The sequence below is a fragment of the Chroicocephalus ridibundus genome, chromosome 4 (assembly GCF_963924245.1).
Source record: "Chroicocephalus ridibundus chromosome 4, bChrRid1.1, whole genome shotgun sequence".
NCBI lineage: Eukaryota > Metazoa > Chordata > Aves > Charadriiformes > Laridae > Chroicocephalus > Chroicocephalus ridibundus.
This window is the reverse complement of record NC_086287.1, coordinates 94,137,568-94,163,771: the sequence shown is the minus strand read 5'-3', so window position 1 is coordinate 94,163,771 and position 26,204 is coordinate 94,137,568. Positions and strand designations below refer to the sequence as shown.

General features: G+C 63.7%; 5 protein-coding genes across 6 annotated transcripts; 3 read left to right on the top strand and 2 right to left on the bottom strand.

Annotated features, from left to right (window-relative positions):
* On the bottom strand, window positions 1-8,155 carry ZNF276 (zinc finger protein 276). Its single transcript, XM_063334870.1, has 11 exons — window positions 7,948-8,155; window positions 6,324-6,633; window positions 6,157-6,209; window positions 5,119-5,616; window positions 4,033-4,111; window positions 2,761-2,841; window positions 2,253-2,363; window positions 2,100-2,175; window positions 1,535-1,652; window positions 1,164-1,263; window positions 1-733 (listed from the first exon to the last, which is right to left on the bottom strand). Exons 1-11 carry the CDS (start codon window positions 8,153-8,155, stop codon window positions 448-450), a joined length of 1,920 nt encoding a protein of 639 aa, XP_063190940.1. The 3' UTR covers window positions 1-447.
* A 102-nt stretch (window positions 8,156-8,257) lies between these two features.
* On the top strand, window positions 8,258-13,164 carry VPS9D1 (VPS9 domain containing 1). The gene is made up of 15 exons (XM_063334871.1): window positions 8,258-8,418; window positions 8,749-8,821; window positions 8,927-9,019; window positions 9,123-9,285; window positions 9,427-9,538; window positions 9,695-9,757; window positions 10,070-10,122; window positions 10,200-10,287; window positions 10,508-10,593; window positions 10,685-11,139; window positions 11,319-11,448; window positions 11,527-11,720; window positions 11,806-11,887; window positions 12,054-12,158; window positions 13,042-13,164. Exons 1-15 carry the CDS (start codon window positions 8,305-8,307, stop codon window positions 13,115-13,117), a joined length of 1,887 nt encoding a protein of 628 aa, XP_063190941.1. The 5' UTR covers window positions 8,258-8,304; the 3' UTR covers window positions 13,118-13,164.
* Window positions 13,054-14,975, top strand: SPATA2L (spermatogenesis associated 2 like). Its single transcript, XM_063334872.1, has 3 exons — window positions 13,054-13,167; window positions 13,429-13,759; window positions 13,855-14,975. The coding sequence occupies exons 2-3, from the start codon at window positions 13,430-13,432 to the stop codon at window positions 14,743-14,745; spliced, it is 1,221 nt and encodes a 406-aa protein (XP_063190942.1). The 5' UTR covers window positions 13,054-13,167; window position 13,429; the 3' UTR covers window positions 14,746-14,975.
* A 278-nt stretch (window positions 14,976-15,253) lies between these two features.
* Window positions 15,254-19,263, bottom strand: CDK10 (cyclin dependent kinase 10). Of its 2 annotated transcripts, XM_063334865.1 has the most exons (13): window positions 19,126-19,263; window positions 18,492-18,564; window positions 18,184-18,255; window positions 17,987-18,089; window positions 17,754-17,835; window positions 17,241-17,308; window positions 16,862-16,914; window positions 16,684-16,753; window positions 16,497-16,556; window positions 16,246-16,369; window positions 16,027-16,166; window positions 15,798-15,850; window positions 15,254-15,726 (listed from the first exon to the last, which is right to left on the bottom strand). In XM_063334865.1, exons 1-13 carry the CDS (start codon window positions 19,261-19,263, stop codon window positions 15,623-15,625), a joined length of 1,140 nt encoding a protein of 379 aa, XP_063190935.1. In that variant the 3' UTR covers window positions 15,254-15,622. The 2 variants fall into 2 exon arrangements, with proteins under 2 accessions (XP_063190935.1, XP_063190936.1); XM_063334866.1 differs by lacking the exon at window positions 18,492-18,564 and having other exon boundaries at window positions 19,126-19,191.
* A 248-nt stretch (window positions 19,264-19,511) lies between these two features.
* On the top strand, window positions 19,512-25,230 carry CHMP1A (charged multivesicular body protein 1A). Its single transcript, XM_063334864.1, has 7 exons — window positions 19,512-19,578; window positions 19,799-19,818; window positions 20,355-20,432; window positions 20,780-20,926; window positions 21,483-21,611; window positions 22,112-22,299; window positions 23,069-25,230. The coding sequence occupies exons 1-7, from the start codon at window positions 19,572-19,574 to the stop codon at window positions 23,088-23,090; spliced, it is 591 nt and encodes a 196-aa protein (XP_063190934.1). The 5' UTR covers window positions 19,512-19,571; the 3' UTR covers window positions 23,091-25,230.
* The last annotated feature ends 974 nt before the right edge of the window (window positions 25,231-26,204 follow it).

Genomic DNA, 26,204 nt, shown 5'->3' with positions numbered 1-26,204 from the left:
TAAAAAGTAGGTTACAAATTTCAGTTTAGACTTGCTTTGGGAATCATAACTTTTTTTTTTTTCCTAAACAAAATGTCTGCTTAAAATTGTTCCACTGTCCTGTGTACCCTTGCAGCCACCTGAGGGCACTTCTGTACAGGCAGCAGCTTGTGCGGGCGGGGAACAGTTGTGGTCAACTCTTGTTTCTACAACTGTGTGCATGGGGAGAAGGGGGACCACGAAGGGGCGCTGCCGAACATCCATTCCCCTGGGATTAGACAGACTCTTAGTACGACACTGCTGAATCAGACGTGAGCATGGAGAATCACAGCATGATAACAAGCTTTTTCTGAGCAAGCTGAAGCTAATTCCACTGAGTTCTTTGGGAGACTAAACTGTAGGTTAAAAATCTCCACTCTGCCATATGGTTTCTACAGGGCCAGACTGGGAAAGCTTCCCCCGTCCCCCTCAAGTGGGCTCCTGCTGTGCAGTCACTTCTGGCTTTACCGCCTGGCTTTCTGAAGTCCCTGAAGTATTTAGGAGGAGAATGGGCTCTGGCTCCAGTGGCTTGGCTTTGTCCTGAGTCTGGGTCAGAGGGTGCACCATGGACATGTGGACATTAAGGTTATGGGCCTTCTCGAAGCGCTTCCCACACTGGTCGCAGGCAAACTCCAGCTCTGTCTCAGCTTTGTGTTTGGTCATGTGGTACTTGAGCGATGCTCGCTGTCTGCACTGGAAACCACAGATTTCACACCTGCAAGGCAAAGCAGGGGCTTAGGACTGAGCCTGGAGCCACAGCTGTGGCGTTTGCTCTTTGTGATGCGGAATAAGCCCATGAGAAAACAACCGCAGCCTCAGTGCTGCTTGCTCATAGCATGTCCTACAACTACGCTGGTCACGCAACACAATTCTCCTCAGGCCCGCAGCTCATCGCTGGTGGCTGAGCATTCAACAGGAATAGAAGGCGGCGTAAGACTTGCTCAGCAACAGGAAGCTCTGGAGCTGGAGCATGTGTTGTAGATGAGCACTGAAAGTGATTCAGCCAGGGCACTGCCGGCTCCAGGCAGGGTTTGCAGCACAGAATTACTCTGTACTAAGAACAGCGACTGTGAGAGCTCAGCAGAGCGTCGCTACCCCTTCTATCCCTTTGCTTAGCTACGAACGGAGGGTTGGTGTGCACTTACTGCAGGGGCTTTGCTCCTGAGTGCCGCATCTGATGGACAGAGAGGTGTTTGCGTTGCTTAAAGGTCTGCCCACATTCATCACAGATATAATTACGTACCTCTGCAATGGAAAAAGGGAGAGTCATCAATTCCGCTGATTTTTTAGTACACGAAATGCATACACACAGCTGCCCACGCTTACTGGTGGAGTCTGAATTCCTCCCTCTGCCTCACATCCCCCGCGTGATGGCTTGTTACAGGTTTACAGGCAAGGCAAACAGTTCTACACCCCACACAGACGCTTGCCATGGCACCTACAAGCCTCGCCCAAGGAATCCTTGGGTGTTTGTAACACCCATCGCCTGGTGTGAGCAGAGCCTGCTGGGACACACCTGTATGAATGAGTTTCACGTGTCGCTGTAGGTACCGGTCAATCATGAACACCTTGTTGCAGCCAGGATGAGGACAGGGCCTCTCCCGAACCTCCTCATGATGCTCTTTGATGTGTTTCTGTAAAGGAAGGACAGAGCTTCCATCATTGATCATCTAGTGGAGAGCAGGGCTGTGTTCTCCCTAGTGAAAAGGGGGGATCCCCTAACAAACGAGACCTCCCCATCTTAGCAGGCTTACGCATCAGCGCTGCTGCACCGTGAAAAACCAGAGACTTGCATCCAAATCCATCCTTGGCAGCAGGGGCTTTAACAGGACACAGCAGAGCTTGTTCCAAGGGCTGCTGCCGAGCCAGCGGCAGATTTCCAGAACAGGAGGAGCATGCAAAGCCAGAGCAGCTCCCGTTGCTTTTGGGAGCACAGAAAAAGGCCTCTGACTGCTTCATTTAGTCGCCTGCCGCGGACTTAGGCAGTGAATTAAACCTGTCACGGATCCTCTCCTCATGTGGAAACTGCTCTGTAACACTCAAAGCTATGGGCTGGGGACAGGAGCAAGCCCTGAACTCACCTTCATGCCATCTGCCCCTCTGTAGACAGCCGTGCATCCCTGGTAAGGACACTTGTAAATGGTAGGCAGCTCCTCCCTGCAAAGCAGAGGCCTGCCGTCAGCCAGCGTGCCAAGCGCGGGAGTGCTGCCCAGCTGTCACCTGCTCCTTATTACCTTTCACATTTGATTTTTTTTTTCCAGCCTGGCTTAGGCCCCGGCTTCTTCCTTATTTTGGGCTCTTCCGCCTTCTTTGCTTCTTTGCTGTCGCTTTTCTTGCTAGAAACCCTCCAAGAAGGAAGAAGGACAGTGGTTTAATACTTGATGTTGGTCTGAGTCCTCCCACCTAACTGGCCCCGAGTGTTACACCTGGTCTGTCGGCTTAGCCTGACGCTTGACCTGGCAAAGCAGGAGCACGCATACATCCAGTACACGTGAGCTGAGCTGCGGTAATTAGCGCTGGGCCTGGGGAAGAGGAACGTGGCCCTGCTTCAACCTGCTGGGGAGCTCGGGGAACACAGGTGCTGGGGCAGCGCTGTGGGCTCCAGGCAGAGCTGTGGAGGGAGCTGAGGCCATAAAGGAGAGCAATGGTGTTGGCCCAGCTCGGCACAAGCACAGGGAAGGCGGCCACCAGCCCTCAGCTCGCCCGCAGGGAGCCCTGCTAACCACACAGCAAGCCCCTTACTTCTTTTCGGGGTAAGGCTCGAAGGAGTCGTCCGAAGATTGCACGTTTCTCTTCTCGTTTTCATCATCGCTCAAGAAGTCCCTGAGAGAGAGAAGATGCCCTTTACTGACACAGCACGGGACCGGCACTTCAGCGTCTGTGGCAGCAGCAATACGTGTTCTTCGTTCCCAGTGCACCCATCTCCCCCACACCGCGGCAGCCAACCCTCCCCGTGTTCTCCTCCCCCCATAATCTCCCCAAGCAAACACAGCCCCTGTGAACACAGCAAATAGCAAAATCAGGTCATTTTAGGACTAGATCTCTGTAAGAATAATTGAACCACTGTCAGGAGAACAAAAAACAGCTGTTACTGAAAAGATCTATTCATTGTTGAGATGTTGCCATCACTTTCTATACTAGGAAAAGTAATTTTGTAGATCACGTATGTAATATAAGTGTCTGGCGCAGGTTAATTAAGCTGCGGGTCATTCTGTATTTCCTCATACGTAGCAGCCACATAGGTTTTGGTTTTCCTTTTTCTTTCTTTTAAGTCTTAAGCCATACAAGAAGCAATTAATTCTGAAGCCAGGAAACAGGCAATAAATTGTTGTGGCGCTTTTAATGTGACAGCCGACAGATTTAGCTGACACACTGGAAGAAGTCTCGTCCGTTTGGTACTTTAGACTCAGAATGACTGGACTCAGTTATCAGTTATTTACAAGCCTCACTTCAAATACCTACGTTTGAAGGATTAGCCAAATCTTTGGTCATAAAGACTGCTAAGCTGCTCCTGCTTCCCATTTAATCACTCTCCCCATGAGCAAAAAGGGAGATTTCTCCGACTGCTACCCCTTGCCTGCGTTCCCGCACCGACTGCTCTTCTGGATCCCCAGCCCGGAGCAGCGGCGAAGGGGAATGGCTCCGAAGCCAGGGGGCTGGAGTAGCAGCACCCAGATCCGAGCAAGCCCCAGCTGCCCCCTGCGCGGTTCCTTCCCCGGCACAGAGCGGGGAACAAAATAGGACCAGGTTTGCTGGAAGCAGCCAACAAACACGGAGAGTACACGCGTGTGCAAACCCCCCCCTGCAGCAGAGGCGGCGAGGAGGGGAGTTCAGCGCGTCAACGGCGGCGTGAGCTTCATCACAGCCGCTGCAGAGCCACTGCTCTGTGACCACCGATGCCAGTTCCAAGGGGCCTCGAGGGCCAGGTCACTCGTGGAGAAAGCTCTCCAAGGTGGGTCATTTCATACTCGCAAAGAAGACATTAAGGCTATTTTAAACCCACTCTTCTCTCACCCCTCAGAAAGGTCACTGAACTCGTCTTTTACCCGCTCATCCGACGTTGCAGACAGAACCTGCTTCCCACTCAACTGTCCTAGGGAATGAAGGAGAACACAGTGCGTTACAAGGAAAAGCAGCAAAAACAAGCCAGCGGAGAGAGCTGCCGAGAAGGAACCAACCACTCCAGGTTCATTCAGTGTGACCCATACCACGTGAAAATATGTGCTGCACAACAGTTAATGATGATTTAGACCAAAATCCCTGTCTCCTGTGCTCGGAGACCGGTCTCCTGGCACCCCAGCGGCAGGAGACCCTTCACCCTGGAATTCCCACAAACATTTTTTGGTTTCCCCCATGACACCTGCTCCGTAACTGACAGACCTGTCCCCAGGCGAGTCCCAGCTGCCGTTCCCCTTTCCAGCAGACATCTCCCATGGCTGTCAGAGCTAAACACAGCCTGACTTCCGTAACTCAAAATCGGTGTTAACGCCTCTCTTCTCAAAGTGGCATTCGGGGGAGCTCAGCAGTAAACCCACATGAACTCGGCCTGTGAGCAAGCCCACCCGGCAACTTTCCTCTGCAAACACAAGGGGCTCCTGCTGTTCGGCATCACCTGCAGCAGGGTGGGGGAAACCCCTCCTTGTAGGAATATGGACAGGGTTTGGATTGAACAGAAAAAAACATCAGGCAGATGTGCTGCTGGAGAATCAGTGACCGTTGTGCAGCACTGGGCAGGCACATGTCCCGCAGCGAGGGCAAGGCAGCAGGGTCTTGCCATCCAGGCGCAGCCTGATCAGGAACGGCCAAGTCTCACCCCTCCATCAGAGGGGGAAATCGCGCACGGGGCGAGGAGACCGGCTCTTTTTGTGCGACGTGGTCGGCTGAACCCGTGTTCCCCCTTCCCTTTGGCAAGGCTCAGCATCCCCGATCAGAGGCGATTCTCTGGGCAATCTGCACTCCCTAAGCCAGGGTCTGTGTACTCCCTGAAGAGCAGGAGTCTCCGAGAAGGGGGCCCAGCCCGATCATCGCTCCCTGGGCCCGGTCTCCAGCTCCAGCCCTTCCCCAGAGGCCTGGGGGGAGATTGGAAGGCAAATCCCTTACCTGTGGCACTGCTCGGTGGTGACACGGGCTGTGGCAGGGCTTTCTCCTGTAAGGAGGCCGTGCTGTCCAGTTGCGAGTGAGATGAATCCCTGTTCTGTGGTGGCTCATTCTCCACGTTCGGTGGCACCGATGTGGTCCCTTTGTTTGCGGGCTGCTGGCAAGGAGTTGTCCTTACTGGTGCATGCTGGGGTTTGGGAGCAGAAACAGCCTCAGCATTGTCTGCCCCTGCCCCGTTGTCAGTCAAGCGCTGCGCCGTGCTCTTGTTCCACTCCCGTTTGACAGACAAGGCATTGTCGACAAGCACCGTGCTACAGTCCGAATCCGTATCCATGACATAGTCGTGCCCATCCCCGCAGCCCCAGACGGCGCGGATGATGCCGCAGTACTCGGAGGAGAGCACGCTCTGCAGGCTGGGCACCGACGGGCAGCTCCCGGCGTGCGCGTGTGCCCACGTCACCAGGCTGTGCAGGCACTGCGGGCTGGAGGTGATCAGGTCGACTGTCGGAGGAGAGAGGCAGCAGGCGCAGAGTCAGTCCGCTGGGCCAGCAAAGGGCACAGCCAGCCGCAGGGAGGGACACAGAGGGGCCTGCTCCCCCCCAGGGAGGGGACAGGGCTGCAGACACACTCCTGCGCTGCACTTCTGCGTCAGAGGAAAGGTGGGAGACACCCTAAAGGCGCTGCACCCAGATGGACTGCAGCGGGGTCAGTCCCATCCACTGCCAATATCATTAATTTTACAGCTGAAAGCGTATTTCCGATTGCCCCCAGTGTCTGATGGAGGCTGGGACAGGCCTGGCACCACCACCCAAACCCACCCTGCCTGCTCTTCGTAACCCCCCCCGTGAGCCTGTTCAGCTCCGCTCGGGGAGGCCGGTGCCAGCGAGGATCGTCCCGGAGAGGGAAGAAGGGGAACCGTAATCAGCGAGAGCCGGGCACGGTCCCTGTGCCGAGGGATGCAGGAACCACGCTGCTGGGTGGTCCATAACATTGATGGTATCACAGACAGAAAAGGAAAAAGCTCCGGGAGCAGGCACTCACCCAGACAGGAGGCACCTCCTTCCGCGCCCGGCTGGGCCTGGGCCACGCCGCTCCTGCAAAAGCCAGAACAGCACAGTGGGGTCTCAGGGCTTATGGAGGGACCAGGCACCAATAGACGGCAATTTACTACTCCCGATAACTCCCGGAAAGGAAGAAATGCAACGTACTTTCCTTTCGACTTCACATGGCCCGTGGGAGACGCGTTCACCCTCTGGATAAACGTCCTGAGGACGCTGCGGCATTTGTAGAACTGGGCATGGCATTTCTTGCAGACGAACTGGGGGAGCGCGGGGTCCTGCCGCACCGCCACGCCGACCAGCCGCTGGAAGTCGGTGAAGAAGACCTGATCCACGCGGCGCTGCTTCTCCGAGTTCTCCCCCATCACAGGCACCTTCCCGAAAGCATTCCGCAGGCTCCTGGAGGAGAACTTCCCATGGCAGAGGCGACAATAGCCGGTGCTCAGGGCTCTGCCAATTCCTGCCAGAGAAGGATTGAACACAGCTGCTGGGTGCCGGCTCCAAGAGTACGGCAGCCGGCTACGGCCTGAAGGATCTGGCGTGCTGGAAGATGTTCCCCTTCCCTTCATGAAGGCGGCCTCCAAAGCCCTGGCTTCGGCACAAGCATGAAAAAAGCCGTGCAGGAAGAGAGAGACGTTCCCTGTGACCCTCCCCTGCAGATCATGGCCCCGCTCCACAACCAGCTGACCCTAAAATCGGCCTTTCTGGCCCGACTGCCCCAGTGGAGGAACCTCCTCCCAGCTGCGGCGTTCTCAGGGCTCGCTCACACACGTTTGTGCTTTTGCCAACACCGTCCCCTCGGCTTAAGTAGTTCCTCTCCCTCCCCAGTGTTTATCTCCAAAGTATTTATAGCCGGCGGTTGCATCCCGCAGCCGCTGCGAGCCTGGGCTGCCCCAGCAGCCCCCTGGGGACGCGCCGATCCCCAGCCGCCCCGGAGCAGGGCAGGGAGCTGGGGACGTGGAGCTGCCGCAGCTCCAAGTGGATGAAAACCACCTCAACCCGGCTCTCCCGCCCCATCCCACAGCATCCCTGCTCTGCGGAGCATCGCTCCATCCCTCCGCTGGGCCAGCGCAGGGAAAACTCCCCGACGAAGCCTCCGCCCAGCCCCGATGCCACCCAGCTGTGCCCCAAACCCTCCGCTCCGCCCGCCCGGCGACGGGGAGGGAGCAGGGTCCCGCCTGCAGCCCCCCAGCCACCGCCGAGACCACACCAAGGTCCTTCAGAGCGACGCGGGGAGCCACCCACCGCGCACCGGAGACCGGTGGGGCCAGGCTGCGGAGCCCCCGGGGAGGGGACAGAGGCGGGGAAGGGCAGCGCTTCGTCTTTAGGCACCCAACTTGGAACCGTTTGACGATGAAACTTATCTCCCGCCCGCAGCCGCCCCGGCAGCACGGCGCCGGGCTATCGCCCGCCTCCAAACCGGGGCTGGACAACGGCGGAGCCCCCGAGGGCGGCGGGAGAGCGAGCTCCCGTCCGCCCTCCCCTCGTCGTGCCGCCGAACCCCCCCCCGGCCCCGGACCTCGCTATTTCCCGACGCCGGCAGCCCACAGATCTTTAGGGTTGAAGCCCAAACCGGCAAATCCGGAGCCCCGGGAACGGCGGTCTGCTCCCGGGCACAGCCCCCGGGCGCTGGGGGAGCGGCGGCGGCGGGGCCCGGCCCTGCCAGCCCTCACGCCCGCCGGGACCCACGCACCCGCCCGCGGCCCGTCCCGCTGGCTGACCGCCCCCCGGGGCTTCACCGGGCCGGGCCTGCCCGCCTCCCCCCGGGCCTCACCTGCCTCCGGGGCCCCGCCGAGGGCGGCGGGCCGTGCCCAGGCGGCCGCCGCCGGGGCCCACCCCGCTTGGGGCTCGGGCCGCCCCGCCGCCTCCGCCGCCTCGGTGCCGCGGGCCGCCGTGCCGGGGCGCCGCCGGGGCTCGGGGGCCGCCGCCGCGCCGGGGCTGCCCGCGGCCGCCAGGAACCGGCCGCGCCGATCGCGCTTCATCGCCGCCGCCGCCGCGGGCCCGGCCCGCCCCGGCCCGCCCCGCCCGGCGCAGCGCCCCCTGCCGGCCGGGAGGACCCCGCCGTCGGTCCGGTCCCGTCACGCTCCCCCGGCGCCGCGGCCCGATCGCGCCGTTCCGGGCGGCGGCCGCCATGGCCGCGGCGGGCGGCGAGGGGCCCGGGGGGGCCGCGGCGGGCCGGGCCCTGCAGACCGCCATGAGGGCGGCCAGCGGCGCCCTGGAGATGGACAGCGCCGGGCGGCCGCGGGTGAGCGCGGGGAGGGGCGGGACGGGACCCCCGGGGCTCATCACCGGGACCGGTCTCCCCTTCGGGCCCCCCCGGCCATGGGGACACCGGGAGGGCCGGGATCCCGCCGAGGTCATGGGGTCCCCCCCACCCTGGGCAGGCTGCGGGGTCCCGCCCCTCACGGGCCCCCGATACCCCCGGGGAAGGGCCCGATCCGCCCCCCACCCCGCGACCCAGCCTGGCATCCCCGGGAGGGTGACGGGGGTCTCAGCGGTGCTGCGGCCCCCCCGGGACAGCTGGTGGGGCTGGGGGCTGCCCGGGGGTCTGTGTCTCAGACCCCCACTCCGGCAGGAGGCCTACGTGGAGTACCTGAAGAGCATCACCCTCATTGCCCAGGCCCTGCAGGAGGAGGCGGTGGGGACAGGTAGGGCAGGACCCCCGCCATGCCCTCGGCAGCCCCCCCGGCCCCCCATGCCGGTGGGCACAGGGGTGGGTGCCCTGCGGCTGAGCCTCGCACCCCTCCCCGCAGACGGCGGCGAGGGGGTCACCCCCGACACCCCGAAGATGCTGAAGCTCGCGGAGCAGTGCCTGGAGAGGGTCAAGTCCATCGCAGCGGCGCTGGGTGAGCGAGGGGTTGTGTGGGGGGTCCCGCTTCGAGAAGCCGGGGGGCCAAGCTGGCGGTTTGCTGGGGGGGGGGGCAGCTGACCTTGTCCTTCCCTCCCCAGGGAAAACCCAGGCAAAACTGGCCGCGCAGGAGCGGAGCGGGGGCCCTGCTCCCCTCCCCAGGCACCGCCGGGTCTTCTCGGACGAGGGGGGGAAGCTCTCGCCCTTCCTGCCGCCGGAGATCTTCCAGAAGCTGCAGATCGCTGAGGCGCAGGGTGCACGGAAGTACGTGGGCTCAGACACGGGGGAGGGGGCTGACGTCTGCCCCGCTCTGCCGGGGTCCCGGCTGGGGGACACCAGCAGGGAAGGGGCCCCGGGTCACGTCACCGTGCCCCGCGGTGGGCGCTGAGGGCTGGTTCCCGGCAGGGAGCTGACGCCGCTGGAGGAGGCGTCTCTGCAGAACCAGAAGCTGAAGGCTGCCTACGAGGCGCGGGTGGCGCGGCTGAACCCCAGCCAGGCCCTGCAGAAGACCTCCCTGGCAAGTGGGGAGCCCGGCTGGGTGGGAGGGCTGCTTCCAGTGGACCAGGAGGGGAGAAGGTCCCTGCGGTGCCTGGGGGACCCCCTGCTCCATGCCTGGCACACTGGTGGCCGTGGGCTTTGGGCAGGCGTCCCCAACACACTGCCTGCTTTACAGACGCTGTCCCTGCAGCGGCAGATGATGGAGAACCTGGTGATCGCCAAGGCCCGGGAGGAGACTGTATCCTTCCCAGTGGGGGAGAGCTCTGAGGGCTGCCCCAAGGCCGTGCCTGGCTCCGGCAGAGCCCCACGGCTCCCAACCCCACACGCTGCTGCAGGTGCCTGTCCCCTGTCCCTGGGCTGCACCGATCCCACAGGGTTCTGGGGTCCCGGTCCTGTCCTGCTACCGGCTGATCGGGGGGACGGAGGTGGGAGAAGGGCTGATCCCAGTCCCCGGGCTGCCGTGGCTGTGCCGCGGCGACGGGAGAGCGGTGGTGGCTGGGTGCCGCGGCGATGCCGAGGGCTCTGGAGCCTTAACTCTACCGCGGCCCAGCTACAGCGGAAAATGGAAGAGCGGCGTCTGCGGCTGCAGGAGGCTGCCAACAGGTGAGCGGGGGTGTCACGGCGGGGGGCACGGGGGCCACCCTGGCATGTGCCCTCACCCAGGATCGTTGCGTGCCCAGGAGGTTCTCCAGCAGCGTGGCCCTCACCCCCGAGGAGCAGGAGCAGAGAGCTCTCTACGCCGCCATCCTCGAGTATGAGCAGGACCATGTGAGTGCGCGCTGGAGGCTGCTGCCGTGGGGACAGAGGGCCGTGCCGTGGGCGCAGGATGTGTGCTGTCCTTGGGTGCCGCGGGGCGAGAGGCCTTGACACCCCTGGGGGCTGCTGGGGCAGGGTGCTGTGCTGTCCCCAGGCACCGTGGGGGCAGGGTTCCGTGCCGTGGGGCAGGGTGCCATGCCATCCCCGCTGACGAGCCGCGGATGATCCCCAGGACTGGCCACGGCAGTGGAAGGCCAGGCTGAAGCGGAGCCCATCAGACCTCTCCCTGGTGTCGGGGCTCTTCTCCTGCCTCCTCAGGTAGCGCTGGGGTGTGGAAGGGCCCTGCTCGGAGCCAGGGGGCCGCGGCCACTTGCCGGTGCCCCCTGCCCACCCTTCCCCCTGCTTCCAGCTTCCCTGAGCACCCCATCGCCCAGCTCCTGCGGCAGCTGCAGTGTGCGGTGTACACCCGCCTCTACCCGGCCATCAGCCAGGGCACCGCCGACGTCCCCCCCGCCTCCCCCACCGGCCTCTCCTTCCTCTCACTGGACGCGGGGGGCTCGCTGCCCACCGAGCCGGGGGGCCGCCGGCTCCGAGCTTCCCGCAGCCTTCACTGCATGTTCTCGGTGCCCGAGCACGGCCCGGCCGGGCTGCGGCACAGCCTGTCCAGCACGCCCCTCGCCGATGGCAGCCCCGGCGCCCCAAAGGTGGTGGTGGCCCCCCAGACCCCCCGGGAGAGCTCCTTTGAGGACCTGGAGCGGTTCCTGGCGTCGCCCGAGGGCTGGGCCCCCGGGGATGGCCCCGGGCAGGAGGCAACGCTGCCGGAGCAGCTGAAGGGCGTCGTGCGGGACATCCACAACGCCATCGGTGAGGGATGGCCACCGGGGTCGGGGGGATGCGGGGGCTTGGGGGGTGGCTCTCTGTTAGGGGAGGGGGCCCCCTGCGCCCTATTGGTTTAGCCGGGGCGGACTCGGTGCAGGGTTGGGAGGATGGGGGGGCATCTCTCGGACGCCCCCGAACGTGCTGCGTAACTCGTCCCTTCCCAGACAGGCTGCTGTCCCTGACGCTGCTGGCCTTCGAGGGGCTGAACACCGCCGCCGGCAAGGACCAGTGCCTGGCCTGCCTGGAGGAGGCCTTCTTCCCCCCGCTGTGGGCACCGCTGCTGGCCCTCTACAGGTACCGCTGCCCCGGGGCCGGGCCCCCCTGCCACCCCCCGGCCCCCTCCCCGGCAGCCCCTCGCCTCTCTGCCCGCAGGAGCGTGCACCGGTCCCGCGAGGCGACCCTGGCCCGCAGCATGGAGCGGCACCGGCACGCTGGCCCCGCCGACATGGGGCTGTCCTCCCGCCTCTTCCCCCCGGCCCCCGGCTGCCCGGCGTACGGCTCCGCCATCGAGGACCTGCGCCTCATCCCGCTGGAGACCTGTCCCCGCAGGAAGCTGGAGTGCATCGGTGTGTGGCCGGGGGGAGGTCCGGGATGGCGGGGGGGGTCCGGGGGGATGGCAGGGTGACCCTCAGCACCCGCTCTGTGCCGCAGTGCGAGCCCTGCGTGGCATCTGCGAGTGTGCCGAGGAGTACTGCGGCGCCCGGGACGGCCGGACCCCTGCCTCTGCCACCATGTGAGTACAGGGGACACAGGGGGGGCAGCCAGCCCCCCACGGGCAGGCGGAGCAGAGCCGGGGCCGTGATGGGGAGCGGGGTGCTCGCCCCTCCTGCGCTTGGGGTGCAGGTGTGGGGCTGGGGGTTCCCGGTGCCGGTGTGGCTGACGGTTCCCGTTGGTGGCAGCGGGGCGGATGACCTGCTGCCCATCCTGTCCTACGTGGTGCTGCAGACGGGGCTGCCCCAGCTGCTCTCCGAGTGCGCCGCCATGGAGGAGTTCATCCACGAGGGGTAGGAGCCCCGGGGGGGTGTGCTGGGACACGCGGGGTGGGGGCAGCGTCCCCCCTGCTGGGACAGGGCTGCCGGGGATGGAGGTGTGGGGAGGGGGGTGGGTGGGAGCCATGGCTCCTGTGGGCGCAGGGCTGTGGCGGTGTCCTGGCTGTGGTGGTGGGGTGGCCGTGGCGGTGTCGTATCCACGATGGTGTGGTGGCTGTGGTGGTGTGGTGGCCATGGCAGTGTCCTGGCTGTGGTCACTGTGGCGGTGTGATGGCTGTGGCAGGGTGGTGGCCATGGCGGTATGGTGGCTGTGGCGGTGTCCTTGCTGTGATGGTGTGGTGGTGATGATGGTGTCCCAGCTGTGGCAGTGTCCTAGACATGGCAGTGTCCTGTCTGTGACAGTGTGGTGGCCATGGCAATGTCATGGCTGTGGCAGTGTCCTGGCCGTGGTGCTGTGGTGGCCATGGTGCTGTGGTGGCAATGGCGGTGTCCCAGCTGTGATGGTGTGGTGGCTGTGGTGATGTCTTGGCTGTGACAGTGTGGTGGCCATGGTGGTGTCCCGGCTGTGGCGGTGTGCCAGCTGTGATGGTGTGGTGGCTGTGGTGGTGTCTTGGCTGTGACAGTGTGGTGGCCATGGTGGTGTCCCAGCTGTGACGGTGTGCCAGCTGTGATGGTGTGGTGGCCATGGTGGTGTCCCGGCTGTGGCGGTGTGCCAGCTGTGATGGTGTGGTGGCCGTGGTGGTGTCTTGGCCGTGACAGTGTGGTGGCCGTGGCGGTGTCCCAGCTGTGACGGTGTGGTGGTGTGGTGGCCGTGGCGGTGTCCTGGCCATGACGGTGTGGTGGCCGTGGCGGTGTCCCGGCCGTGACGGTGGGGTGGCGGTGGCACTGTGCGTTGCAGGTACCTGATCGGGGAGGAGGGGTACTGCCTGACGTCCCTGCAGAGCGCCCTGTCCTACGTGGAGTCCCTGCAGTGAGGAGGCGGCACCGGGGGGACCCTGTCCCCGCCACCCGGGGCCACAGGCAGGTGCTGCTCCCCCCATCCCCGGTCCCTCCGGGACCCGCCGACCCCGTTGCTCCTCCCGCCCGCTGGGGGGCGCTGCCGGCGCGGACTCAGCAGGGGCGGGGCCTCGGGTGGGCACCGCCCCGCTCGGTGACGTCGCGCGCGCGGTGGGCGTGGCGCGGGAAGCGGAAGCGGAGCCCGTGCGGAGCGTGGGGCCGGGAGGGACGCGGGGGGAGCCGGAGCCGGGCTCGGGCCGGGGGGGGTCTGACCCCGCCGCACCCCCAGGATGTGCGCGGGCTCGGCCCTGCGGCAGGAGTGCGGGCAGCAGTACCGGGAGGAGTACCGGCGCTGCTTGGAGCGGGAGTTCCGCCGGGGCCGCGCCGGGGCCTGCTCCGACCCCTCCTTCGGGGAGAGGCTGCGGCAGCGGCTGGGGCCGGAGCCGGCCCTGCTGGGGGCCCTGCAGGAGGACGGCCCGGCCCTGCTGGCCCGCGGGCTGCGGGGCCGCCCCGACCCGGGGCCGGCGCTGCGGGGCCTGGCCGGCGCCTTCCGTCTGCTGGAGCTGGCGGCCGTCAATCTCTACCTCTTCCCCTGGCGCAGGGAGTTCGGCACCGTCCAGGTGAGCACCCGCCACCCGGGATGCACCGGGGGCAGCGGTGGTGGTGGTGAACCCACTGGGGGTCTCCAGCCCTGACCCCCCGCCTCTCTTTGCAGACCTTCTCTGGCGCGTACGTGCACTCGCTGCGCCCGGCGCTCCCCGAAGCTGACCTGGTGCGGAGCTTTGGCCGGCTGGGCTACGAACAGCGCGACCCGCACCGCCTGGCCATCACCCGCCTACCCCCAGGGCCCGAGCTGGTTGCTGCCGCCTGCGGCTTCTTCGCCTGCCGGCTGGAGTGCGAGATCCTGGTGGAGGTGGTGCACCGGCTGCGGCCGCGCCAACTGCGTCCTGAGGAGCTGCTGGAGGCACGGCAGCTGGCCGGGGATGTGGAGGCCTGCGTGGAGATGCTGCAGCAACAAGGGGCTGCCAGCGACTGTGGCGATGGTGCAGATCTCTACCAGGAGATGCCAGCCAGCCCTGAGGACACGGGGGGAGAGGACGCAGCCACCCTGGCACTATGGAGGGACCGTGGCAGCCCGCGGGGCGCTCGGGATGTGCCCAGGAGGGGCTGGGACTGCTGTGGAGACAGTGGGTGTGGGCAGGAGCCGGTACCCTCCATGGGCAACCCCAAACCAGACACTTCCTCCTCCTCTCGCCTCTTCCTGGAGCAGGAGCTCGGCAGGGCCAGCAGCCCGCTCTCTGCTCTAGCCATGGGGAGCGGAAGCCCCCAGGTGCCGGGGGAAGCCCAGGATTTGCCCTCCGCCACCCCCCAGGAAGCCCCCGAGCTGCCCTGCTACCAGCTGCACTCCTGCCTGCGCCGGGGCGTGCTGCCCTCCTACTGCTGCACCACCTGCCAGCAGCTCCACGCCGGTGCCTGCGCGGCCGGACAGGCCTGCCGCAGCCGCCACCACGGGCAGGAGCTGCGCAGCGAGAGACAGCAGCGGCTCTGGCTGCAGCGGACAGAGGTGGACATGCTGCTGGCCGACAGCTCCGGCCCCTGGTCCTAGCACCCCTAAGGTTCTGCCGCTGGCTGCGCCTGTGCCCCTGGGGCTGGAAGGGGACAAGGACACAGCCACGCTCAGCCCGAAGGACACTGACTTTGCCCCGCTGGGAGGTAGCAGGGCTCGTGCTGTGCTCTGCTTTGCCCCTGGAATGGTAGGAGCCTGCTGGGCTCCTCCTGCTCCAGGCCCAGCGCTCCCACTGTAAATGGCTCGGTGCATCTCAGTAAAGTGCGTCTGCCTGGCAGTGTGGTGGTCTGCTCCTGCCCTGCTGGGGGGCGGTGGGGGGAGCAGCAGCCTGAGTGTGTCCGCTCCAGGGAAGCGACACAGCCTGATACCACATGCCTCCCAGGAAAGGGAGGCCGGGCTCTGCTAAAGGCCAGTTTCGGGAGGCAGAGCATGGGGGTGTCCTGGGCCCTGGGGCTGGATGTGTGGCACAAGGGAAGCAGAGCAGGGCCGTAGCTTCTCCCAGCCCAGATAGAGCCAAGGGACGAGGCAATTCACTCCCCAACGCTGCTGCTGGCAGATGCTTTTATTGATGGCAAAGTCAGGGTTACCCCACACAACCAGCACTGTCCAAGGGCCCCCCAGGACATGGCTGGCCCCACCAGCGTCCCAGCCTCTCCTGGGGGGCTCCATCTCTCCTCTCTCCTGCCCCCAGTTGGCCCAGTCCCGCTCTGGAGCCTGCCCAGCTCCGGGGCAGATGTGTATGGGGAGTGGGTCACAGCGCTCCCCTGCTGCAGCCAGGCTGTCCCCGTGCCAGTGTGGGGAGGGGAAGTGAATTTCAGAGCTGTCCTGGGAGGGGATGGAGCCCACGCAATGGTGCTGTTTGGCTGAGGAAAGCCACCCTAGCTGGTGCGCGCCATGCCTCCAGAGGGCCGGGGGCTCAGGGCTTGCTGCGCTTTGCCTGGCTCTCTGTCCCTGCGCTGGTGGTGGCCGCTCGCTTGTTGCGGTGGTGGGGGAAGGTGGGCATGAGCTCTGGCTCGCAGGCTGCGGGGCAGAAAGGGAGGGTCAGCAGGGCCCAGAACACCCCAGCCCTGCCCCGTGGGGGATTTACTTACGCAGGGGCTTCTCCTTGAAGTAGGAGCTCTCCAGGCAGTCTTTTGCCGTAGCCCTGTGGGGGTGAGGGGATGTAGCAGGCACCTCCCCAGAGGTGCTGACGTGTCCCCAGCTCTGGGGACAGCTCTGTCACAGGGGCAGCGTAAGGCAGGCAGCCCTGTCTGCAGGCAGGTTTCCTCCTCCCCTGCCTGTCCCAGGTCCTGCCCATGCAGAGCTGCAGAAGGCTCTTACCGCTTCTTGGGATCGTACATGAAGAGGAAGTTGAGCAGCCGCAGGCCGGCCTCCGACAGCCAGGGGAACTTGTGCTTGAGGTTGTTGTAGGGCTGCTTCCGCAGGGTGTACTGACTCACCAGGGGCAGCTTGGAGAAACCCTGAGGGGGATGGAGTGGAGTGTGAGGCGGACGCAGGGAGAGCAGACAGAGCAGACGGCAAACGAGGGACCGCTCTCACCGGCCAGATATTTTCGTTGGGCGTCCCCAGGAGCTGCACGATGAGGTCGATCTGGTGGATCTCAGAGGTGCCTGGCAGCAGCGGCTTGTGGGCCAGCAGCTCGGCGAGGATGCAGCCCATGGCCCTGCGGAGCAGAGGAGGTGTGAGAGTCAGCAGGGACGGGAGAACCGCCTCCATTGATCCACTCCTGTGTTTGCAGCCCCCTAGACCCCCGCCCGGCCAGCCTCGGCCCCCTCCTGTCCCCCCCTTACCACATGTCGATGCTGGTGGTCTGGGTTGTCATCCCCAGCAGCAGCTCGGGCGCTCGGTACCTGTGCGGGGGACAGCAGCATCTCAAGGAGTCTGTGGTGGACTCAGTGCTAAGGAAGCCCTCGCCACGCTGCGAGGACTCACCCGCATCACCCTGAGCCAGCACAGCGCCCCACACTGACCGCTCACCAGAGCGTGACGACTTTGGGGGTCATCGGCTTTGGTGGCATCCCGTAGGAGCGTGCCAGTCCAAAATCAGCTGCAATAGAGACTTGAGATCAGGAGAGAGGCAAGCTCCTTGCTCCAACCGTGTCACAGTGTGGAGGAAGAGCTGTGGGCACATCGGTGGCGCCTGCCAGGGGCTCACCTATCTTCACACAGCCTTTGTCAGTCATGAGCAGGTTGGATACCTTCAGATCCCTGCCAAGGAACAGAGAGTGGCTGGTCAGCATCGTCCTTCAAGCAATGGCTCTCCCCCAGGGCTTGCAGGCAGCTCCAGAGCCCCAGAGCTGAGGGAATCACAAGGAAAAGCGAACCCCATCATTCGGTGTCCTCCCTGCCCCACCAGTGCTCCCACACGGAGCTACTGATTCACCCAGAGCTACTCCACACTATGCTCCTTGCTCACAGGACATGGGCGTGGGAGGTGAAGAATCACACCATGGTTAGAGGATCAGCAGGCTCCCTCCCGTCAGCCCCTTCTCCCCGCGTCCCCTTTCCCATCACGTCCGTCCTGCTGCTCCCACCTGTGGATGACGTAGTTCTCATGAAGGTACTGCAGGCCCTTGAGGACTTGCAGGATGATACACTTCACCTGGAGACAGAGAACAGGAGCATTGACCTCCGCGAGAGCAGCAGCAGCCAGGCAAGCCCCCAGAGGTTAAACCCACTCGAGTGCCCTGCGGTCTGCCACTGCTCTGCAGTGCATCAGTCCCTGTGTCCTCCCAGAGTAGATCACAGGCTGTATGGGGACACATTTTTTTCATAATTCTGTTTCTCTGCTAGTTTGTTCCAGCCTAAAACCCAGCCTGGAAAGTCCCTGGAGTGTTCTGCCAGAGCCAGCTAAGCCCAGGCTCCCCACGCGGCCCAGGAATGCTGCCTCACCCAGTGCTCCCCAGCCCTGCTGAAGCCCAACACAAGGTCCAGGGATCACAGGGTCTGCAGAGTCCATGCTCGTGGCCAGCACGGTCTGGCTGGAGTGGCAGCACCCTCTCAGGGTTGACATTGTTGACATAACTAAAGCTTAGCCCAAATTTTACCTGAGCCTCTGAAAAAGGTGTCTGCATGTTCTCGAGAAGGCTGGCTAGGTCCTGCTCACAGTACCCCATCACCAGGAAAATGCTGTCGTAGACAAGACACAGTCAGGAGCCTCCTGCGGGACACCTCTCTGGTGTCCCAGCGCTCACAGCGCAGGTCTGTGCCACAAGAGGCAGCTCAGGGGACGGAGAAGGGTCTGAAAGGCAGAGAGGGCAGGAGGAGAGGAGACTCTCACCTCTCCAGATGGTTCCCTACAACCACGTCCTTCAGCTCCACGATGTTGGGGTGCCGAAGCTGCAGGAGCAGGGTGATCTCCCGCAGGCTGCTGATGGGCATTCCTGCGGAGAGTAACAGCTGCGATGCACAACTGCCTCGAGCAGGGGACGGGGATGCTCCTGCCCACCATAGGAGTCGCCCCTGCTCCTCCATTACCATCTTTCTCATTGTCCATTCGCACCTTCTTCAATGCCACCGTCTCATCCGTCAGGGTGTCCCGGGCCCGGTCTAAAAGAGCAGCACAGGGCATGCAGTCAGGCCCAGATGACAAACGCTGGCTTTATTGTGAGCCAGTAGGACCCCTGCACTGACAAGTCTCCTCTCGGCCTCGGTCTCCATCATGGCACCCCCCAGCCCAACATGCTCCCGCTGCCAGGATGCGGGCAGATGGGCTGCAGCCCTTCCTTCTGCCCAGGAACTGGCTCTGCCCCAGGCTCGGAGAGAACAGCCAGTACCACGCTTACACACTATGCCGTAGGTGCCCTCTCCAATCCGATTCAGCTTCTCGAACTCCTTCACGCTCCGGCATCTTCCCAGCTGGAACCAAAGAGCCACGTCACAGGCGAGCGCTAGCTCCGGGGCAGCCCTCAGAGGTGTCTCACCAACCTTCCCAGGGACGCGCGACCTCGATGGCGTACTAATGCCTTAAGCTACACCCCTCCCTCTCACCGGGCAGACTGCCGTGCTGCTCCGGTACTTAGGGAGCAAACCAATGCTTCTAAAACACTGCGGGCACATTGGCTCAGCCAGCAGCTGGGACAGACACGGCTCCCCAGGCCCCTACAGCCCCCAGCCAGCACAGTGTCCCCGTCACCGCCCCCGCCAAAGAGCCTCCCTGTCCCCCGCACAAGCTGCTCCCAGCCGGCGGCCAGGTCTGCAGGCACCGCACGCCGCCCAGCTCCCTCCCTGCGCCCAGCCCGCTCCGGCACGGGGGAGCCTGCGTGGCCGCGGGCCCAGGGCGGCCGCTCCTCCTCCGCAGGCCCTGGGCCTACCCGCGCCCCGGGGGCCTGCGGGCGCTGCGACCCTCTTCCCCCTCCCAGACACCTCGGGGAGCGCACGGACCCCGCTCCGCTCGCCCACACGGCCCCGGCCCCTCACCCGGTCGGCCGCCGGCACCTCGAAGAAGCCCTCGCCCCGCAGCCGCCGCAGCCGCAGCGGCTCCAGCTCCCCGTCGGCAGAGCCCCCCTCCGCCATGCCGGCACCATGCGTGCGCCGTGACGTCAAGCACAGACGCATGCACCGTGACGCCCCACAGACCACGCCCCCCCCCGCGCTGGTCCCTAGCAACGGTTGCTAGGCACGGCTTAGGGACTGTGTCCACGGCCGCCACTATAGCCCCGCCCTGTTCCACCCCGCCCTCTTTTAACCACGCCCCGTTAAGGCCCCGCCCCTGCGCGCCCCCGTCCCTGGTGTGGCCCCGCCCCCTCCCAGCCGACCCCGCCCCACGTGACCTCCCCCGCCCCGGGCGGCATTCTCGCGAGAACCGGGCGCGCGCGCACCCCGGAAGCGGAGGCCGTAGAACCCGGAAGCGGCGGCGGGGCAGGATGGACGGTAAGAGCGGGAGGACGGGAAACGGGGCTCCGCCGCCCCCGGCTCGGACGTGGGGGGGTTTGTCCTGATGGTGGGGCCGGGGGCGTGCCGAGAGTGGCGGCCGGCTGGGGCTGCCAGGGGCTGGGGCCCCGGGGTTAGGCCTAGCCCCGGTGCCCGGCCTCTGGCCCCGGCATTGTCCCCGGTGCGCCGTCCCTGAGGCTGTGCTCTCCTTCTCTTCCAGACACGCTCTTCCAGCTGAAGGTGAGGGTGCCGGCGGGCCCTCCTCCTCCTTTCCCTCACGTGTCTCCGGTCCCGCGGCTCGTCCCGGAGGGCCGGTGCCGGCGTCCACCTCTCCGTGAGGAGCCTGGGGACCGCTCCGCCCGCTGACTCACGCCTCGTCGGGGCAGGAGGCGTTGGCCTGCGCAGATGCGTTTTCTAGGAGGCGCGGGGCTGCCGCCGCTCTGCCCTTCCCGGCCGCGGGAGCCCCACCGATGCCGGCGGCTGCGGGAAGAGGGAGCCCTTTAGCCGGGTTTGTCCTCCGGGGCCGCTGTTCCCGGGCCTTTGCCGGTGCTTCCCTTCTCAGAAGCAGGGAAAACGGACTTCCTAGTCTGCCGGTGTGGTCAGAGAGGCTCCGCTCCTCGGGGCATTCCGTCTTCCCGGCTCCCTCCCGCGGCCAGAGGCTCGGGGCAGCCGCGGCCGGTGTTGCTGCGGGGGGGAGGCAGCTGGGGGCTCTGCTCGCCCCGGTCCCTGGCTCTGCGCTGCTGTATCCTGGCACTAACCCTTTGCTTTCTCTGCAGTTCACAGCGAAGCAGCTGGAGAAACTCGCTAAAAAAGCTGAGAAAGACTCTAAGGCCGAACAAGCCAAAGTTAAAAAGGTGGGTGAGAGGCCGGCCTGTGCCCGGCAGCTGTGGATCCTTCCTGCTGTATTCCACCAAGGGACTGGGGAAGGGGGTGGCTTCCCCTCCCCAGACCTTGCTGCACAGGTCAGCTCAGCCTCCAAGTGTTTTGAGTCCCACCCTCAGTTCTCAAATCTGCCGGGTGGATGCGGTGCATCCCTGCAACACTGAGAGGAATTTAGTTCCCACTCAGGGGCGTGCTCAGTATCTTGAGAGTCATAAGAGAGCTTTTTCCTAGTGGAAAAGTCTTAAGACAGAAACAGAGCGTGCTTATTTATAAATCTGTGTGGATTCTCCGTGCAAGTGCTTGCCCTTTGCCTTTCCAGGCCCTTCAGCAGAAAAATGTGGAGTGCGCTCGTGTCTATGCAGAGAATGCCATCCGCAAGAAGAATGAGGGGCTTAACTGGCTCCGCATGTCTTCCCGGGTGGATGCGGTGGCCTCCAAGGTCCAGACAGCAGTGACAATGAAGGGGGTAAGAGCCTCTGCGTGGGCGTGGGGCTTTGAGACTGGTCTGTGCTCTGCAGAGAGTGAACATTGGCTGTTCCCCTCTCGCTACCTCGAACCACCTTGTACGTACTTCCCTATCCCTGTAAAGAATCCCACCAAGCTTTGTAGTTAGCTCGGACCCCCTTGCTGCGGTGCAGCCTGTGAAGAGCCTGTCTGGGGTGGCTTCTCAGCGGGGGTGCTTCATCGGAGGCTTGGGTTAAGTCCTTAACCTGTGGCTGCACAGAGGGAGAGGCTCGAGCCTCTCGCCTCATGGCGCGTATAAGGGTGGTGGGCTGGGACCTGTTCTGCCAGGAGCGGTGCCCGAGGTCTTCAGTGACTGCACGTGGCTGGAGAAACCCGCAGCCAGGCTGAACCTGCGTAGAGCTGGCTGCAGCATCTGGTGAGCAGGCAGACTGTCCTGCCTCGTAGTGCTGCTGTGAGCATCAGAAATACTGATTTCTCTGTCGCTCACCTGGGTTCTACTCTCGACAGTGAGGTACCTCACTTTTGGGGAGTACCGGTGAAGTAATCTCCTCTTGTAGGTGACGAAAAACATGGCCCAGGTGACTAAGGCCTTGGACAAAGCCCTGAGCTCCATGGACCTGCAGAAAGTGTCAGCGGTGATGGATAAATTTGAGCAGCAAGTTCAGAATTTGGATGTTCATACGTCGGTAAGTGCTGGTGGCCTCTGATGGGTCCGGGAGGGCTGGGAGCTGCTGGATTTGGGAGGGTGGATTTGTCTCTGTGAACCGTAATGTGCTGCTTCCTGGGAGAGCGCCCGGTCCCAGCTGTAACCCCTGTTTGTCAGGAGCTCTGTTTCCCTCGGGGACTCCAGCCTCTGGTGTGGGAAACCCCCCGAGCTGTTCACGTAGTTGTGTTCTCTGCATTTGAGGGATATGAGAGATGTTGGGGAAGACACAGCTCTGTTGCCTGATGGAGAAGGAGCGAGCTTGCTGTGCAAAGAGGCGAACGCAGCAGACAGGGATAAGAGGGAGGGTGACTGTCCCTGTGTCGTAGCAAGCCGTCGCTCAGAGCGGGTCTGGGGCAGAACCAGACCTTGTGCCCCTTTGCTGTAGCTCTGCTGTCAGGCTTGATGCTGTGGAGGCTGCTCTGGCTAAGGGGGCTGGTGGCTTCGCCTGTGGGGCAGAGTGACAGGCTGTCTCTGTTGTAGGTCATGGAGGACTCCATGAGCTCCGCTACCACGCTGACCACGCCGCAGGAGCAGGTGGACAGCCTCATCGTCCAGATCGCAGAGGAGAACGGCCTGGAGATCATGGACCAACTCAACCAGCTCCCCGAGGGGGCTTCGGCAGTTGGGGAGAGCTCAGTCCGCACCCAGGAAGACCAGCTGTCGCGGAGGTTTGTTCTCTCCTGGGTCCTTTGCCTTGTGATGAGGCAGTTTGAATCCTTCCCAGAGATCCCTCACCGATATGAAGGGCATGAGTTAGCCTGTCACGGCAGGCCGAGTGGGTGGGGAGCCCCCTCTCACGCTCAGGCAAGCCAGAGCCTGGCAGTCCCCGTGGTGCCCTGCGCAGGGCAGGCGAGTGGCTGTTTGGAGCTTTGGGCCTGGGGACGGGGGTGGCTTCTGGCACTCAGCAGCGAGCTCTCGTTGACGAGGTGCAGAACAGTCTCCCCCTGCTCTGCTCTCGCCCTCACGCAGCTGCTGTTGCTCCGGGAACGCTTGGCACTGACCTTCAAATAGCTCTGGGAACAGGCTGTTTCCCTGGAACTGCCCCAGGAGAAGCTGATGAGCTTCCTGTCCCTGGTCCCTCCCTGCTGCTCCCCACGCAGCTGCCACCGGCGTCCATCCGGGGACAGCCCCGAGGCTGCCGTGGGCTGCCGTGAGAGCTGGGGGTGACCCTGGGAGAGGGACCAGGGGGGCTGCAGTGTCAGGGCACCCAGAAGAGAAGCCGGGAACCCCTCCTGCGTTGATGACGGATACTCCATGTTAACCCCAGGCAGCCATAGCCGTGTGCTCCAGAGTAGGATTTCTTGCACCTCTGCTGCAGGAGAGAGGTTTCTGGGTGGAGACATTCCCGGCACACGCTGTCTGAAGGGTCCTTCTGAGTAATGGCCAGCTGTTTCCTGCCGCTCTCACGCCTGTTCCCTCTCGTGCTTTCCCTTCCAGGTTGGCTGCCTTGCGGAATTAAGGTCTCCCGTCGCCCCTGTGGACTGCTGCCCTGCACTTGGTGGTATGGCGTGTGGGGTGGAGGGGCCCGGGACTCCTTCCCCACCTCTGCTACGTCCTTGCTCTGACCCACTGGCCAGGCGGAGTTGGCCATCCCCTCCTCCAGCAGCACGTCCCCAGCCCTGCCTGCCTGCGTTTAGACTCTTCTTTTGGGGTGTGACGGTGACAACTTTTCCCAGAGCAGGCAGCGATCCTGGCAGGGGGTTTCTGAGCAGCGACGGCCTCTCTCTGGGCTTGAGGAACGCTTTGCTGGTTCTGATTTCAGGGTGTTTTTCATTTGAGGGTTGCTGCTGGTTTCTGGCAGCGTCCCACGATGCAACGTCCCGCTCTTGATTTAACACTAAAGGAATCCTGGAGGCGGGTGGCTGTATCTTCTGGGGTGCTGCTCGCCTGACTCTCCTCCGTGCGTAGCACACCTTTGTTACCTGTTTCAGACCGGGTCTCCGAGCTGTGGGCTGTGTTTTCCTCAGGGCCCGCAGCAAGGAGCTGTTTACAAGGAGCAGGGAGATCCCCATGGGGCCGCCTTCCCCTCGCAGCGGTTTGGGAAGGGTTGGTTTCCCGGCTGTCGTGTTTCTGGGAAGGTTAGTGCCTTGCAGGAAGGGGAGGTGATGCCGTGGCATCTCTTCCCTTGGAGTGACCTTCCCGAGCCGTAGCTGGGTTCCCTGTTTGCAGACTTCACCTTGCCCATCGTTCGCTCCTTGTCCTGCTGGGCCAGACCTCCCTGGAGCTCTGTACCACAAAGTGACCTTTGAAACGCTCATCCTGCCCCGTGTGTGCGTGCATGTAAATCCACGCGTTCCACATCTCCAGACGCTGTGGTCTGGAAATGGTTATCCAGGCCCTGACCTCCCATGTGGAACCGGTCCCAGCCTGATGTCCAGCAGCTGGGAGTGGATTGCAGCAGCTTCCACCCCCAGGCTCGCAGCTGTGGTGGCCACAGCCTCGTCCCCGGATGTTCCCCAGCCGGATGGGTGTGACAGTAAATGCTAAACCATCCTGAGAGTGTGTCTGCCTGCGCTGGCTGTGGCTCATCCCCTGGATGTCTGCTGCCATTTTCTCTCTGCTGTCCCCATCTTGCTGCATCTTTGTGCTGCTGCCTGCCGAGTGTGGGACCGAGCTGGATGAGCGGGGGCTGCCTCCAGGGCACGGCCGTGTCCCCTCTCCTCCCACTGCTTCTGGGGAAACGTGGCTGCTTGTCCCTTGGGGCCTTCCCCTGGGACTGAAGCTTTCTGTGCCCCTTCTCCGTGACTTCCAGGCACTACCGAGCTGCTGGGTTGACGGGAAGCACCGGGGAGGAAATGTAGTTTCCTTTGCCTTTCACAAGGAGGAACTTTAACCTTCTCTCTGCAGGCTGTAAGTGAGCGAGCGCGATGCAGCTGCCGGGGCCGGCAGCGCTGAGCTGTGCTGTGTGCCGCCAGGGGCGGGCAGCTGGGCCCACTGCAGCGGGGCAGCTCTGATTCATCACTTTTAAAGGGAATTTTAACGCATGCCGAGCTGCTGCGCTGCGCTGTGCTGTGCTGAGAGGGAAGGGCAGTGGCGGGGGGAGGCAGCTCGCTCCCACCCCCGGCGCTGGCTGACCTCCCGGGCTGCCCCTGCGGACGTGGGGCAGGACTCGCTGCGGGCCAGGGGCCATCTCCCCAGCACTTGCAACACAAACACGTTTCGCTGTCTTGATTATTTCTTCTGAGTTCAGTGGCCTTGGCAGCATGTGTCTAGTGACCGTCAGAACCTTCTTCCCCGAGGCGTGCCGTGGTGGGGACGAGGGGTGGGGACACAGGAGGACGAGGTGGCTTTGGGCCACAAAATCACTTGGGCATGGTGGAGCGTTGGATCTTGTGCCCCCCTGCTGCGGGGCCGGGCAGCCTGGCCCTGCAGGGTGCCATGCGTGGGTGCCACCCGTGGGGCTGGGGGCCAGGACGTGCCCTGCGGCCCAGGGAGCCCCTGCCCCGGGAAACGCTCCTTCTTTCAGTGTGATGTTTCTCTGTGGTTTCATTTGTGTGGTTTTGTTTTTTTTTTAAAGCTTGTCTCATTTGCCTTTTTCTTCTTCTCCAACCTCACGTTCATTACCTTCTGCTATTTTAAATAAACAATCCCTGAACATCCGTGGTGGTGTCTCTGGGGCTTAAGATGCAAAGGGGGGGGGGGTCTGTGGTCCCCTCTGCCTGTGGAGCAGCGTGATGGCTGTGCCCTGTCCCCTGCCTGGGACAGAAAACCCAGTGCCATGGGGCTGAGGTGAGGAGGAGGCGGCGGCCAGCAGTTTCCCTGCCTCCTCTTGCCCAGGGGCAGGGAAGCAGTCACCGGCAGAGCTCTGGGTCCCCACCTCTGGGGTGCTGGAGCAGAAGGAGCCCTGATGAGTCCCCCCCATGCTTCCCCTGCAGGGACCGTTGCCCTTCGTGTAGCTGAGCCAGGAGGGAACCGGGATGAGCGGGAGCTGCCATGGCTCCGGTGTGGCCGACACCGGCTCGGGGAGTCCAGGGCAGCCAGCTCAAGTCGAGCTCCTTTTCCCCAGCGTGGTTTTTGGGCTGCCCGGCTCCCTGTGCTCTTCTCCGCAGCATTCCCTGGCCCTTGGTCGTCACCCCATGGAGGGAGCCCCGATGTTTTCCACCCTGGTCCTGCCATCGGCACCCACCAACAGCAGCTTCACCATCCCATCGGGGACCGGGCGCATCCCTTCTCCGTGCCCATCCCTTCCCGGCACCCGGCTGGCAGACGGGGCTCTGTGCCTCAGCCAATTTGCGAATGCCACAGGAAGATGGCTCTCCTTCTCCTGCCTGTTTTCCTGGTGCCCAAAGCCGCCTCCGCTTAGAAGACAGGCTGTTCCCAAATGTGAGAGGAAATTGCTAAGACGATAATTGAGTAGCCAATTAATTAGCTAATGATTAATGTAAGCATCCTGCGGAGGCAGCCCTACAGCCAACCTGGCTGTGTGTTGCAGCAATGTGTCACTCCCGGTGTGGTGACAGCTTCCCAGTGCCCTGGGCTGGGCACCCACCGGCCCACTATGCCTCTGCCCCTCTGGGGCTGTGCAGCCGGGGTGGCTGGTGGGGTCCTGGTGTGGCCAGTGACCTGCCAGGGT

Excerpts from the sequence above, each read along its gene's own strand:
- ZNF276 (XM_063334870.1), bottom strand. The coding sequence starts at position 8,155 with ATGAAGCGCGATCGGCGCGGCCGGTTCCTGGCGGCCGCGGGCAGCCCC. Across the intron at positions 6,210-6,323 it reads CATGTGAAGTCGAAAGGAAA|GAGCGGCGTGGCCCAGGCCC; the intron begins GTACGTTGCATT and ends TGGCTTTTGCAG. Across the intron at positions 1,653-2,099 it reads GAGGGGCAGATGGCATGAAG|AAACACATCAAAGAGCATCA; the intron begins GTGAGTTCAGGG and ends CTTCCTTTACAG.
- VPS9D1 (XM_063334871.1), top strand. The coding sequence starts at position 8,305 with ATGGCCGCGGCGGGCGGCGAGGGGCCCGGGGGGGCCGCGGCGGGCCGG. Across the intron at positions 9,539-9,694 it reads CCCTGCAGAAGACCTCCCTG|ACGCTGTCCCTGCAGCGGCA; the intron begins GCAAGTGGGGAG and ends CCTGCTTTACAG. Across the intron at positions 12,159-13,041 it reads GAGGAGTTCATCCACGAGGG|GTACCTGATCGGGGAGGAGG; the intron begins GTAGGAGCCCCG and ends TGTGCGTTGCAG.
- SPATA2L (XM_063334872.1), top strand. The coding sequence starts at position 13,430 with ATGTGCGCGGGCTCGGCCCTGCGGCAGGAGTGCGGGCAGCAGTACCGG. Across the intron at positions 13,760-13,854 it reads GGGAGTTCGGCACCGTCCAG|ACCTTCTCTGGCGCGTACGT; the intron begins GTGAGCACCCGC and ends CTCTCTTTGCAG.
- CDK10 (XM_063334865.1), bottom strand. The coding sequence starts at position 19,263 with ATGCGTCTGTGCTTGACGTCACGGCGCACGCATGGTGCCGGCATGGCG. Across the intron at positions 16,754-16,861 it reads CAAAGGCTGTGTGAAGATAG|CTGATTTTGGACTGGCACGC; the intron begins GTGAGCCCCTGG and ends TCTCTATTGCAG. Across the intron at positions 15,851-16,026 it reads ATGTACGATCCCAAGAAGCG|GGCTACGGCAAAAGACTGCC; the intron begins GTAAGAGCCTTC and ends TCACCCCCACAG.
- CHMP1A (XM_063334864.1), top strand. Across the intron at positions 19,819-20,354 it reads ACACGCTCTTCCAGCTGAAG|TTCACAGCGAAGCAGCTGGA; the intron begins GTGAGGGTGCCG and ends CTTTCTCTGCAG. Across the intron at positions 20,927-21,482 it reads CAGCAGTGACAATGAAGGGG|GTGACGAAAAACATGGCCCA; the intron begins GTAAGAGCCTCT and ends CTCCTCTTGTAG.